The sequence below is a fragment of the Narcine bancroftii genome, chromosome 2, assembly GCF_036971445.1.
Source record: "Narcine bancroftii isolate sNarBan1 chromosome 2, sNarBan1.hap1, whole genome shotgun sequence".
Taxonomy (NCBI): Eukaryota; Metazoa; Chordata; class Chondrichthyes; order Torpediniformes; family Narcinidae; genus Narcine; species Narcine bancroftii.
Genome location: NC_091470.1, coordinates 32,216,242 through 32,229,055, shown reverse-complemented (window position 1 = coordinate 32,229,055; position 12,814 = coordinate 32,216,242). Strand labels below are relative to the sequence as shown.

The 12,814-nt window shown below is 43.3% G+C and overlaps 1 protein-coding gene across 4 annotated transcripts in view; it reads left to right on the top strand.

The window, feature by feature from the left end:
- The first annotated feature begins 5,921 nt into the window (after positions 1–5,921).
- ccdc197 (coiled-coil domain containing 197) overlaps positions 5,922–12,814 on the top strand; it is a 38,083-nt gene continuing 31,190 nt past the window's right edge. For all 4 annotated transcript variants that reach the window (XM_069916193.1, XM_069916192.1, XM_069916191.1 and 1 more), the window contains exons 1-4: positions 5,922–6,233; positions 8,187–8,229; positions 10,502–10,678; positions 10,950–11,107. In XM_069916193.1, coding sequence (XP_069772294.1) covers positions 6,133–6,233; positions 8,187–8,229; positions 10,502–10,678; positions 10,950–11,107 — 479 coding nt within the window. In that variant the 5' untranslated portion in view covers positions 5,922–6,132. The remainder of the gene's footprint in view (positions 6,234–8,186; positions 8,230–10,501; positions 10,679–10,949; positions 11,108–12,814) is intronic.

The window sequence follows — 12,814 nt, the reverse complement described above, 5'->3', positions numbered from 1 at the left end:
TTATTTCTTGCGTTCTTGTCTTTATGCATTCCAACTGAGCCCAGTGACTTTTGATAATCAAGAAGATTTGTCTCTGGAGATCCCTAAAGTTTTATTCTTGACCCTCTCTTGATTCTCATATACATTCTGTCCCTATGTGACATCATTTGAAAACAAAATGATCCACAAGTTCCTAATTCAGAATTATTGTCAGAGTACATACATAACATCAAATAGAACCCTGAGATTCTTTTTCCAGCGGGCGCAGTAGAATGACCACTTTTGGTAGTGCAAAAAAAAACTGTACTCAAAGTACACAGGTAATCAAATAAAGACATGTAAACAAACTGTGCAATGTCGAGAGAAAAGAATCAATAAAGAGTCCTTAAATGAGTCCCTGGTTGAGTTTGTTGTTGAGGACTCTGATGGTGGAGGGGGAGCAGCTGTTCCTGGTACAAATCTTGTGCCACTGTACCTCCTTCCTGATGGTGGGAACGAGAACACAGCACGTGATGGGTGGTGTGGATACCTGATGATTGCTGCTGATCTCCAATGCCAGCATTCCTGTGGGTGGGGAGGGTTTTGCCTGTGGTGTCCTGGGTTGTGTCCACTTCCTTTTGCAGGGCTTTATGTTCAGGGGTATGTATTGGTGCCCGCTGGGAGCTTACGCGTTGCGTAGATCATCCACCAAAATGCTGAACAAAGGTTTACGTTGTGAAGGACTGTTTGTTGCTGCATGTCATATCATGTTTGGAAGGCCAGAACAATACTCAACCAGAGAAATATATTGTCAGCTTGTTAAGTCACACCTACAAGCTGAACTGTCAAAGCCGTTAGATCGTTTGAACATTTGTGAATATCTCTGAGATGATGACATCAAAAATTAATATTTAAAAGTAAATAAAAATTTAAACAAGAAAATCACTTACAGCTAATTGAACCCAATCTCAATTTATTTAAAAAGGTGCAGATTATATGCAAAATACCTCTCTCCTCACAGCTACTGCTTTCTATTGAAATGAACGGTGTTGCTGAACCTGGTCAAGGTCCAAAAAACATTAGTTCAGATGACTGATTTTCCAATAAAACTGTTTAGAAATTGCAGCTGGCTCCACTGCAGGGCTTTAAAAGTTCAGTGTCAGAAAGTAAAGTGTTTGTACTGTGGGCATTTCTCTGGAAAATATAGGTCAACATCTCATATCACAGCCTATCAGCTCATCTACTATTCATGCCTTTGGCATCAACTGTTCCAATGTTTTTGGTGGATTAACCACCATCCTCTATATGCCATGAACTTGCACCAAGTCCTGCCCTGCCATAATTCCTGCACTTTTTACTTTATAACTTGTCACTTGTCTGGTAGCTTATGAATGTGAAGTTGTAACTGTTTGTACATTCTTCCATTACCTCTTCCTGTTGTGGTCTTTGACACTCCATCCTCGCCATTTCTGCAACCCTCTGGCTCTGGCCTCTTGCTGCTCCACTGTTAGTTGGTATAGTTTTAGTCTCCTCATTCCTAAACTTTGGAATACTCTCCCAGAGGTACTATGTCACTGCATCAACCTCTTCTTTCAGATTCTTCGATTCAGCCCAGTTTTAAGTCTTCTATTATAATGTTTCCTTCCACGGAAATGTTATTGAATCAAAATGTTTATTTTATTTCTACCTGCCTTCTGTATATTGCCAGTGTTTTCAATTTTTCCTTTAGACTTCCAGCATTCATTTTATGTTCCTTTTCTTTTAGATTAATTTCTTATGAAGCATCTAGTGGCACTTCCCAACTTTAAAGGTCCCGTATAAGTGAAGACTTTTGACTCATTGCATGAACACAATAAATTCTTCTAGTATGCAAAGCGAGTAATCAATCCAGAGAATAATATTATGAGTTTTTTTTTCTATATTGTAGATTGTTTTAGATCCAAAGCAACTGCCATAAGTATGTTGTTGATGTTAATTCATAAAGTAAAATTTCAGTTGGATAACCATGTTGAGGAACTTGGAGGGGGGGGGGGGGCATCCGAGGCGCTCTAGTATTTGCCAAAGCCCTTTCCTGCTCACGGTGTCAAAGGCTTTGGTGAGGTCAACAAAGGTGATGTAGAGTCCTTTGTTTTGTTCTCTGCACTTTTCTTGGAGCTGTCTGAGGGCAAAGACCATGTCAGTAGTTCCTCTGTTTGCACGAAAGCCACACTGTGATTCTGGGAGGACATTTTCGGTGACACTAGGTATTAGTCTATTAAGGAGAATCCTAGTGAAGATTTTGCCTGCAATGGAGAGCAGTGTGATCCCCGGTAGTTTGAGCAGTCTGATTTCTCGCCTTTGTTTTTGTACAGGGTGATGATGATGGCATCACGAAGGTCCTGAGGCAGCTTTCCTTGGTCCCAGCAGAACATGAAAAACTCATGCAGTTTGGTATGCAGAGCTTTTGCCGCCAGCCTTCCAGACCTCTGTGGGGGGATTCCATCCATACCTGCTGCTTTGCCACTTTTCAGTTGTTCAATTGCCTTATATGTCTCTTCCCGGGTAAGGACTTCATCCAGCTCTAGCCTCAAGGGTGGTTGAGGGAGCTCGAGCAGGACGGATTCTTGGACTGAGCGGTTGGCACTGAAAAGGGATTGGAAGTGTTCTGACCATTGATTGAGGATGGAGATCTTGTCGCTGAGGAGGACTTCGCCATCTGAGCTGCGCAGAGGGCTTTGGACTTGGGGTGAGGGGCCGTACACTGCCTTTAGCGTCTCATAAAAACCCCTGAAGTCGCCAATGTTGGCGCTAAACTGGGTTCGTTTGGCGAGGCTAGTCCACCACTCATTTTGGATCTCCTGGAGTTTGCGCTGAAGGTGGCTGCATGCGAGACGGAAGGCTCGATTTTTCTCTGGCCAGGAAGGCTTTGCAAGGTGAGCCTGGTGGGCAGCTCACTTCTTTTCCAGCAGCTCCTGAATTTCCTGGTTGTTTTTGTCAAACCAGTCCTTGTTTTTCCTGGAATAGAAGCCCAGTACCTCTTCAGTGGATTGCAGCATGGCCATTTTCAGCTGATCCCAGAGGGTTTCAGGAGACGTGTCCGTGAGGCAGTTTGCATCCTCAAGCCTTGCTTGGAGGTTTGCTTGGAAGTTTCCTCTCACTACGTCTGACTGCAAGTTTCCAACATTGAACCTCTTTCTGGGGGCACCACTGTTCTTGAACTTTGGCTTGAAGTGAAGGTTGAGCTTGCAGCGAACAAGCCAGTGGTCAGTGTGGCATTCCGCGCTGGGCATGACCCTGGTGTGGAGCACATCTCGTTTGTCTCTTCCTCGCACCAGAACGTAGTCCAGGAGGTGCCAGTGTTTCCGGCATGAAGCAAGGCTGCGTCCTCGCACCAACCCTCTTTACTATCTTCTTCAGCATGATGCTGAAACAAGCCAATAAAGACCTCAACAATGAAGACGGTGTTTACATCCGGTACCGCACGGATGGCAGTCTCTTCAATCTGAGGCGCCTGCAAGCTCACACCAAGACACAAGAGCAACTTGTTCGTGAACTACTCTTTGCAGATGATGCCGCTTTAGTTGCCCATTCAGAGGCAGCTCTCCAGCGCATGACGTCCTGTTTTGCGGAAACTGCCAAAATGTTTGGCCTGGAAGTCAGCCTGAAGAAAACTGAGGTCCTCCATCAGGCAGCTCCCCACCATGACCACCAGCCACCCCACATCTCCATCAGGCACACTGAACTCAAAAAGGTCAAACAGTTTACCTACCTCGGCTGCAGCATTTCATCTGATGCAAGGATCGACAAAGAGATAGACAACAGACTCGCCAAGGCAAATAGCGCCTTTGGAAGACCACACAAAAGAGTCTGGAAAAACAACCACCTGAAGAAACACACAAAGAAAAGCATGTACAGAGCCGTTGTCATACCCACGCTCCTGTTCGGCTCCGAATCATGGGTCCTCTACCGGCATCACCTACGGCTCCTAGAACGCTTCCATCAGCGCTGTCTCCGCTCCATCCTCAACATTCATTGGAATGACTTCATCCCCAACATCGAAGTACTCGAGCTGGCAGAGTCCGCAAGCATCGAATCCATGCTGCTGAAGACCCAACTGCGCTGGGTGGGTCACGTCTCCAGAACGGAGGACCATCGCCTTCCCAAGATCGTATTCTATGGTGAGCTCTCCACTGTCCACCGAGACAGAGGCGCAGCAAAGAAGAGGTACAAGGACTGCTTAAAGAAATCTCTTGGTGCCTGCCATATTGACCACCGCCAGTGGGCTGATATCGCCTCCAACCGTGCATCTTGGCACCTCACAGTTCGGCGGGCAGCAACCTCCTTTGAAGAAGACCGCAGAGCCCACCTCACTGACAAAAGACAAAGGAGGAAAAACCCAACACCCAACCCCAACCAACCAATTTTCCCCTGCAACCGCTGCAACCGTGTCTGCCTGTCCCGCATCGGACTTGTCAGCCACAAACGAGCCTGCAGCTGACGTGGACATTACCCCTCCATAAATCTTCGTCCGCGAAGCCAAGCCAAAGAAAAAAAAATTCAGTTCTATTGTTGCGAAGCATCTTATATAATTTCTTTAATAACATGCCTGCACATTGACATCTGTAATGTGCAATATTTATGCCACTAAATGAAGTATAAGGTTAGTAACCATGCACAATTAAACTTTAAATTCAAAGTTTTTGTATGTTGACATTAACATAATTTTGTGGTTTCTTGTCTTTGTGAATGAGGTTTTAGGAAGGGGGCTGTCCATGCCTGCTGCAGGCTCACAGGACAGGCGTGCCCGGATGCAGCGGCTGCAAGGGAAATTCTGTTCTGAGTTTGGTGCCGCTGTGTCATGGTTCTTCATCTGTGTTATTATATTCGTCTAGTAAACATTATATTCAACCAGTAAACACGTGATTGCTGAAAAGCTGCACAAGAATATTCTAAACTTAGAGCAGAGTACACTGCATGCTTCATGGTCTCAGAATCTTGAAAGTTATTGACAACTTTCCAGGCACAACTAGGAATTCCAGAAACACCTTTGAATAAGGGCTGGGGCTCTGTGATGCACTAAAGTTTGTAATTTCATTTAAGGTGCAACCATTCTGTTACTTCTGTGTCACTACTAAGATTTCCACCTACAGCTATTAAAATGAGACAGAATATCTTCATGGATCATTTCTGATTTGAATGTTGAGAGAAGAGATGAGAAGGGCTGTGCATGAAACTGCCTTATTTATATCTCCTGAGGCAAAATCATTACAGTTACCACCCATTATGAAACATGATTTAAAATGTGAGGCCAAGTTTGTGAGGCTGGGCTGTTGTGATAAGAGACTCCACAGTTAGAGGGGCAGACAAGAGATTTTGTTACAGTGAGAGAGACACCAGCATGGTCTTGTTGCTTCCTGGTTACCATAATCAATGATGTGCCTGAACAGCATTCTCAAGGCAGAGGAGGATGCGCCAGAGGTTATTGTGCCCACGTGCAAAAATGTTGGAGATAGAAAAAGGTTTGAGGTCCTGTGGAGTGAATTTAGGGAGCTAGGAAGGAGACTACAGGGATGGAAGTTTGGGAACACTGTCTTGGGTGGGAGCAAGGATTGATTGCCCTCGTTCCAATCCTCTGCCAATCTGAGAATTCAAGGGCCAGTTAATTGGCATTGCAATTTAATGCCAGCTTCAGAGGGGATGAGGAAAGGATAACGAATCAGGGGTAATCCCGTCACTGGGATGCCATCCCAGCCTCAGGCTGATGTAGTGAAAAGTTTTTTTTTGGGGGGGGGGGGGGGTATGGTTGGTAGGGAAGTGTCTAAGAATCCGGAGAGGATAGATTGTATCTGTTCGATTGCATTGTGCAGATTGAGCTCGGAGGGGGATCTTGCGCGGCTTCTCTCGTCTTTCAGAGGTTCCCATGGCGATTGTGCAGTGTTTAGCCTTGCACTGTCACATGATGCCATATTTCCCGGACGGCTATCAATTGCAACTCCGGGCTGTTCCAGGAAGACTTTCCCAAACAAAATGCGCGGTCAGGGCTGGATTGCATAAGCTCCCAGTTCACCCTTTGCAAGTATTTTTCTTTAATTGTGGGGAAATCACAACCATAGCTCAGGAGCATTTCCTCTCCCCCGTAGAAACCTTTCCTTGACTCTGACCCGGGGATTGTTCGACTCCAAGCTGATCTGAAGGATGAACGCCGATGCAAATAATACTCTCTCCTGTCTGGCCGAAGTCCGTCGCCAGCCGCTTCACATCAACAAAATCTTTGTCACTCAACTGGGGGACCGAAGGTAAATGAAACCCTCCCCCTCCCTACTTCTGCCATCCCTGGTCGCCCGAGATTTGGTGCAGCCTCACTTGTAGACGGCATTGTTGGAAGTTGCCCTTGGTCAGAACGGGATTGGATAACCTGTCAATCAGACGACACGACCACACTCAGGCAAATAACGAGCGGCCGGAGGAACCCCAGCGGGCCAGCAGCATCCGTGGATCAGTCAACGGCCCGGGACCCCCCCCCCCCCCCCCCACCCCCATATCCTTTAGGTGTTTCTCTAAGTCACTCCGCTGTTGCAAGTGGCTGCCTAGAATTGTTTCCATAATGTGCCATGATTATCCAACACTTAACTGTATTTTTCTGAAAACCGATACACTTGCCCTACAATTGGGAGAAGTTTCTGTCGTTACCTCTGAGTACTTTCCCTGTTAACTGGCTGCGGGATCGGTAATATTGGTTTGTTCGATACCTGCTGCAACTCTTCTGGTTCTCCCTCAGTGGCGTCGAGTAGGAGTTCCAAGAGTTAGAACCAACGCTGGTGAAGGAATGGTCATATATTTCAAGTCAGGGGAGAGTTAGACTTGGGGAGAACTTGCAAGTGGTGGCCTTTGTCCAGTATAAGTGACTTATGTTGGCGTGGCACACTCTATCACTCAGTGAACTACTGGCGGAGGGAATTAATGTTTATTGCGGTAGATAGGGTGGCAATCACATGACTGCATTGACCTGGAGCTTGGCCAGGTCTGCCCTCAGCCAGGCAGGGGATGAACAGGCCAACCCTGGCTTGTGATAATGTTAAATTCAATAAGAGGGAACGTTTTCATCTTTCTAAGAGCTCTTTTTATTTTTATTTTTAAAAATGGAGGGCCAACAGCCCCAAATTCAGAAACAAAAGTTTTACCATTAAGTTGATGTATTGAAATGGAATCTTCTGGGACTAGTTTTCACAAAATTTGAAACCTAATAAATATGTCAAAAGCTGGTACAAATCTGAATGGATATCTCCATATGTAGAAATTGAAATGAAACCTCTAGCATGTGGGTTAAAGTCACTTAAATTGATTCATTTGAACTGAAATTTTGAGATACCTTGCATTGCCAGCATCCAGTCTTGCACCAGATTGTTTTCACTCATTTCAACAGGCCTGGAAATCCAGTTACAATGAGAATTTTCCACCTGATGATAAATTCTCAAAACCAACCCTACTAGAAAGGAAACTCCAGTGAAATGTATAAACAGCTCCTAGAAGTTTATCATATGCACATGAAAGTTAATATCTTCACTTTGTGAGACCTAGGGGTATGTTCCCTGAAACTGACGACACAAATCGACAATTTGGTGAAGGAGATGAATGGTGTTTTTGCTGTCATCAGGTGGGGCATTGAGAATGAGAATTGGGATATCTCATGCTGAAACTGTAGAAGATATTAGTGAAACCAAACCTGAAACATTATGTGATGATGGAGAGGGCGCATTAAAAAAATTCACAAGAATGTTGCTGGGACTGGAGAACTTGAGTTGTAAGGAGCAATGGGAAAGGCTGGGACTTTTTCTCCTGCAGCGAATGAGACTAAGGGGTGACATTGGAGGTTTGTAGAGTAATGAGGGTGCAGATAAGATGGATTGGCATAGCTTTTACCTCAGGTAAAGTAGAGAACATGGGTTTAAGGTGAGAAGGGTAAAACATTTAAATGGAGAGTTACATTTTTCACACAGTTGGTAGCAGATATATGAAACAAGATGCCTGAGGAAACGATGGAAGTTGGTACAATTACAACATTCAAAACACATTTGGACAGGTACATGGACAGGAAAGGATTAGAGGGATATGGGACGAATGCCAGAAAATGGTACGAGTTCAGAAAGGCACTTTGGTCGGCATGAACAAGTTGGGCTCGAGGGCCATGTTTCCATGACTCCATGTCTGTAATCTGATTTTAATGTCTAAACTTAATTCCTTTCTTTCAGAGAAGACGATGAAGATGTTAATTATATTCCAGTAATCAAGGAGGTAAGTTTTTTTTAATCCTTTTACAATATTCTGTATGGTTTATTCAGTTGAAGTAAGACTTATTCTATTATGTTATGGGGAATGGAGGTAGTTATTACCTTTGATATAGTGACTTCCAAAGTCAGTACTGACCATGGATTTAGTCTCCAGAGCTATGCTTGCACTAATTCCAAATATTATCACTAGAGCACAATTCCAAAGTATTCTGGAAACTAGAAATCAAAACTACAAATCAGAAATAGTGGAAATGCTTAGCAGGTCAGGCAGCATCTGTAGAGAGAAGCAGAATTAAGGTGAATGAACTTTAAAAGAGCTGGGAATAACTAGACGTAGTGGGGGAGAAAGGGGACAATTAGGGCAGATCTAACATGGGATGGATTGTACAAAAGATTGAAATAAAAGCCAAATCTGCTGGAAAAATTCAGGGCAAGCAACAAATGTGGAGAAATGGTGAACAATTCATTCCAATGAAGATTCTTCATCCTGAAGCATTAAATCTGCTTCTCTTTACTCAGATGCCTCCTGAGCTGCTATTTCCCAGAACCTATCATTTAAACCTATCCCTAATCCTTCCCAGTTCTAAGTGTCCTGTTAGGTCATTTCAGAGAAAGGTTTAGAGTCAAACACATTGATGATTCTTGAGTTACACAAAGCACAGACGGGGTAAGTTTATTCATGGTTCTTGTGAGCTGTTTTGACTGATACATGCTTTTCATTCTAAATTTATTAATAATATATATTAAATGTGCGTATTTAATATAATAAATTTGAATGGTGAGAAAACAAATATATCCTCGATTGATACTCCAAGCCTTTGTTTACTTATCTAATATTTTAACTAATATATTATCATACCCTTTTTCATTGGTAGGTAGGTGGAGGAGTATGGAGTGTTGACGATGCAGGGAGGCTACAGAAGAACGTACAGATTAGGAGAATAGGCAGAGGAATTTTAAAAGGGACAGACAGAGTAAATGTGGATAGGCTTTTTCAATTAAGAAAGGGGGAGATTCAAACTAGAGGACATGGTCTAAGATTGAAGGGGGAAAATTATAAGGGGAACATGAGGGGAAATTTCTTTACGCAGAGGGTGGTGGGGATGTGGAATGAACTTCCGGCAGACGTGGTCGAGGCGGGATCATTGGTTACACTTAAGGGAAGACTGGATCGTTACATGGATAGGAGGGGACTAGAGGGGTATGGACCGGGTGCTGGTCAGTGGGACTAGGAGGGTGGGGATTTGCTACGGCATGGACTAGTAGGGCCGAACTGGCCTGTTCTGTGCTGTAATGTGGTTATATGGTTATATAAAATGAAATGCTATCTCAGAAACTGTGTGCTCATACATTTTGGTGGAAAAAAATAAACAAGCGGACTAATTTTTAAATGGGGAGAAAAATGAAAATACCCAGATACAAAGGGTCCTGGGAGTCCTCTTGCAGGTTGAGGGTGACGAAGAAGGCAAAGATAATGCTGGCATTCCTTTCAGGAGGAACAGAGAATAAGAGCAGGGATGTGATGATGAGGCTTTATAAGGCAGTGGTGAGACCTCACTTGAGTATAGTGAGCAGTTTTAGGGGTCCTCATTGAAGAAAGGATGTGCTGATGTTGGGGAGGGTTCAGAGGAAGTTCACAAGGATGATTCCTGGAATGAAAGGGGTATCATACGAGGAGTACAGCTCATGGCCTGTACTCGTTGGAATTTAGGAGAATTTAAACATTTTGAATGTTGAAATAGTGGATATAAAAAGGTTGTTTCCCATGGTGGGAGAATCCAGGACAAGAGGGAACAACTTCAAGAATGAAGAGTATCTGCTTAGAACAGAAGTACGGAGCAATTTCTTCAGTCAGACAATGGTAAATCAATGGAATTTGTTGCCACAGGCTATCGTGGAGGCCAGGTTATTGGCAGACATTATAAGGCAGAGATGGATAGGTTCTTGATTAGCCAGGGTATCAAAGCCTCTGGGGAGAAGACTAAGCAGTGGAGCTGAATGGGAAAATGGATCAGCTCATGACTTAAATGCTGGGCAGATGTGATGGGCCGAATAGCCTACTTCTGCTTCTATGTGTTATGGTTTAAATAGAGATATTAATTTCTTGGTGTAGAGAGTCAGCATGAGTCCCATAATTTGAGGGGACTGATTCCAACACAGGTGGATAGGATGGACAATTTTCCCTTGGTCATTTGTCCCAGGTTTGTTGAGGACAACAGCTTACATTCCCATCCTTGTGGCAGGACCCTCACTGATCAGTGCTGTAACTGTTTCAGCCCATTGCAGAGATCCTCACAAATGACCATAAAACGCATCAGAGCACTTTAGTACTGAAGAAAGAAGTGGAAGTCGACCAAGTCGATGCTGAACTTGCAGTTAAAAGGGAAGAGTTCCTCCAGCGCATGGAAGCCATTACCCAGCAGAGGGCAGAATTTGAAAGAAAGGAGCTGGTGGTAGGAACAATCTAAAAATGGTTATTTTCACTCATTTACTAAACCTCAAACCTGTCTATTGTGTTCTGAAACTTCTTCAACCAAGAAGTTTGAAATTAGATCATTATAACCTTTAGAATGATGAAGCTTTAATTGTCTGAATGCATGTTTTATGATACTGGTGTCAAGGTGCAAATGGCTGTAGCTTCATTTAACTTTCTTCAGGCACTTTTATTGTTCAACCAAAGCGAATAATCTGAATAAATTTCTGCTCTTTTCGTTTTGTCCATAGAATAGGGAAAGAGTCCTGAAGTTTGATAAGTTTATCAAGGATAATGAGACAAAGAGATGTCGTGCCATACAAAAGCAACAGCTCGAAGCAAAAGAAAATGAGGTGAAACAGAGGGAGCTACAAAACCTTCTTCACCAATTTGAAGAGGTGAAATCCAGGTAAAGAGTGGAGATGCCTTACTGTTTAGAACACCTTGTGAACATGCGTATACAATTGTCATGAAAGGGCCACAAAAGAAAAAAAATGGAATAATTGAACAAAATTTTGTAAATTGAACAGGCTTAGTATTTTGGTTCAGTGGGCTCAGTTAAAATTATACTACATTCTCATTGGGCATAGAGTGAATGAAAAATGGCTTCATAAATCAGACGTGTATCCCAAAGAGTCAATGGTTTTATGGCGTCTTCAAAGTTCATAAATTGAGGAGTTGGTGTATTCTTCAACCATCATTTTTTTGGGCACAGGGTGGGTTTCCATCCAGACCTTAGTGTTCAACAGTATTCTGTCCTCTGGTACCAGCATTTGACTATCCATTGAATGACTCAACATACACCTCCTACAGTTGCAGGGGAACGTACCAGAGGTGGGTGGGGAAGGATGAGTGGAAAGGGGAGTCACGGAGGGAGTGATGCCTGCGGAAAGTGGAAAGGGGTGGCGAGGGATAAATGTGACTTGCAGCTGGTTTTTTAACTTCCACCATTACCTGTGTATCTTCTGATATTCACATTGCATTCTGTAAAACCTTGAAAATATTAGCTAAAATGTGCATTTTGCTTCCTGTTTATGCGAATTCATCAATTTGATTGGGCGCTGAACTATCTTGATGACGTTTCTATTCGTGAAAGTCAAAATTGATTCCAATTGGCAGCGTAAAATAAAGATAAACACTTTGGGATCACTGGTGATCATTTTGCTTCACAACTGACTATAGAATTCAGGGCATTTCAATGATCAGATTGTTCCATCACAGTGAACAGGATACAGGAGTATCACAGTCAACACCACCAAGCTGAGAAACGGCTTCTTCCCCAGGCTATGAGAATAAACAACCAAAGGAATTTGCTCCCACTAACCATTTTATATAAATATTTGTCCTGCATATGTATTGTTTGTCTGTATGTTGGGTCTGGTTGTGTGTCTGTGTGTCTTGCATTGAGGACTGGAGGACAGTTTCATCGGGTTGTACTTGTGTACTCCATAAACTTGAACGGTTTAATTATGTTTCTAATGTGATCACCCAATTTCAGGAAATGTCTGTCTTAGCATCTATTGAAGCTTTTTTTTACAACCTTTCCTCTTAAAATTAGCACATGAAGTGAGACCTGTCAACTTCTCTGCACTGTTTCCAGCGCTTGAGATGTTTCCTTTTGTCTCACTGAGCACAGCCTTCATGATTAGCCTGAGCAAATCAAAAAGTAGCTTTATCAATATCATTTTCCCATCTATAAAGCAGAATACCTTAGCTAATTGTGTGCAAAGTACAAAAATGCACAAGGTGTCAGAATATGGATTTTTGCTCTTTAATTTGGACCAAAAATTCAGAGTCTGTTCATTTCAGCAAAGCAGTATTTGATTTAATTTAGATCAACGGAGAAGCAGAGCGAGGAATAATGCAGTAACCTGAATGGCATGCGATGCATGTGAGGGCTGGTATTATTTATAGCAACGAGAGGAATGGAAGTCATGTACAGAAGGTTGAACAACAAATAATCTGTGGCAGCATCAGTGGGACAAAAACAATGATCAGTGCTTTGGGTTGGAGCCCTTCGTCGAGACTGAGTGCGGAGGTGAGATAGCCAGTGTGATGTTGACAAGGTGGGAGGGGCTAGACAATGAGGGATTTCTGAACCAGGGATAGGTGTAGG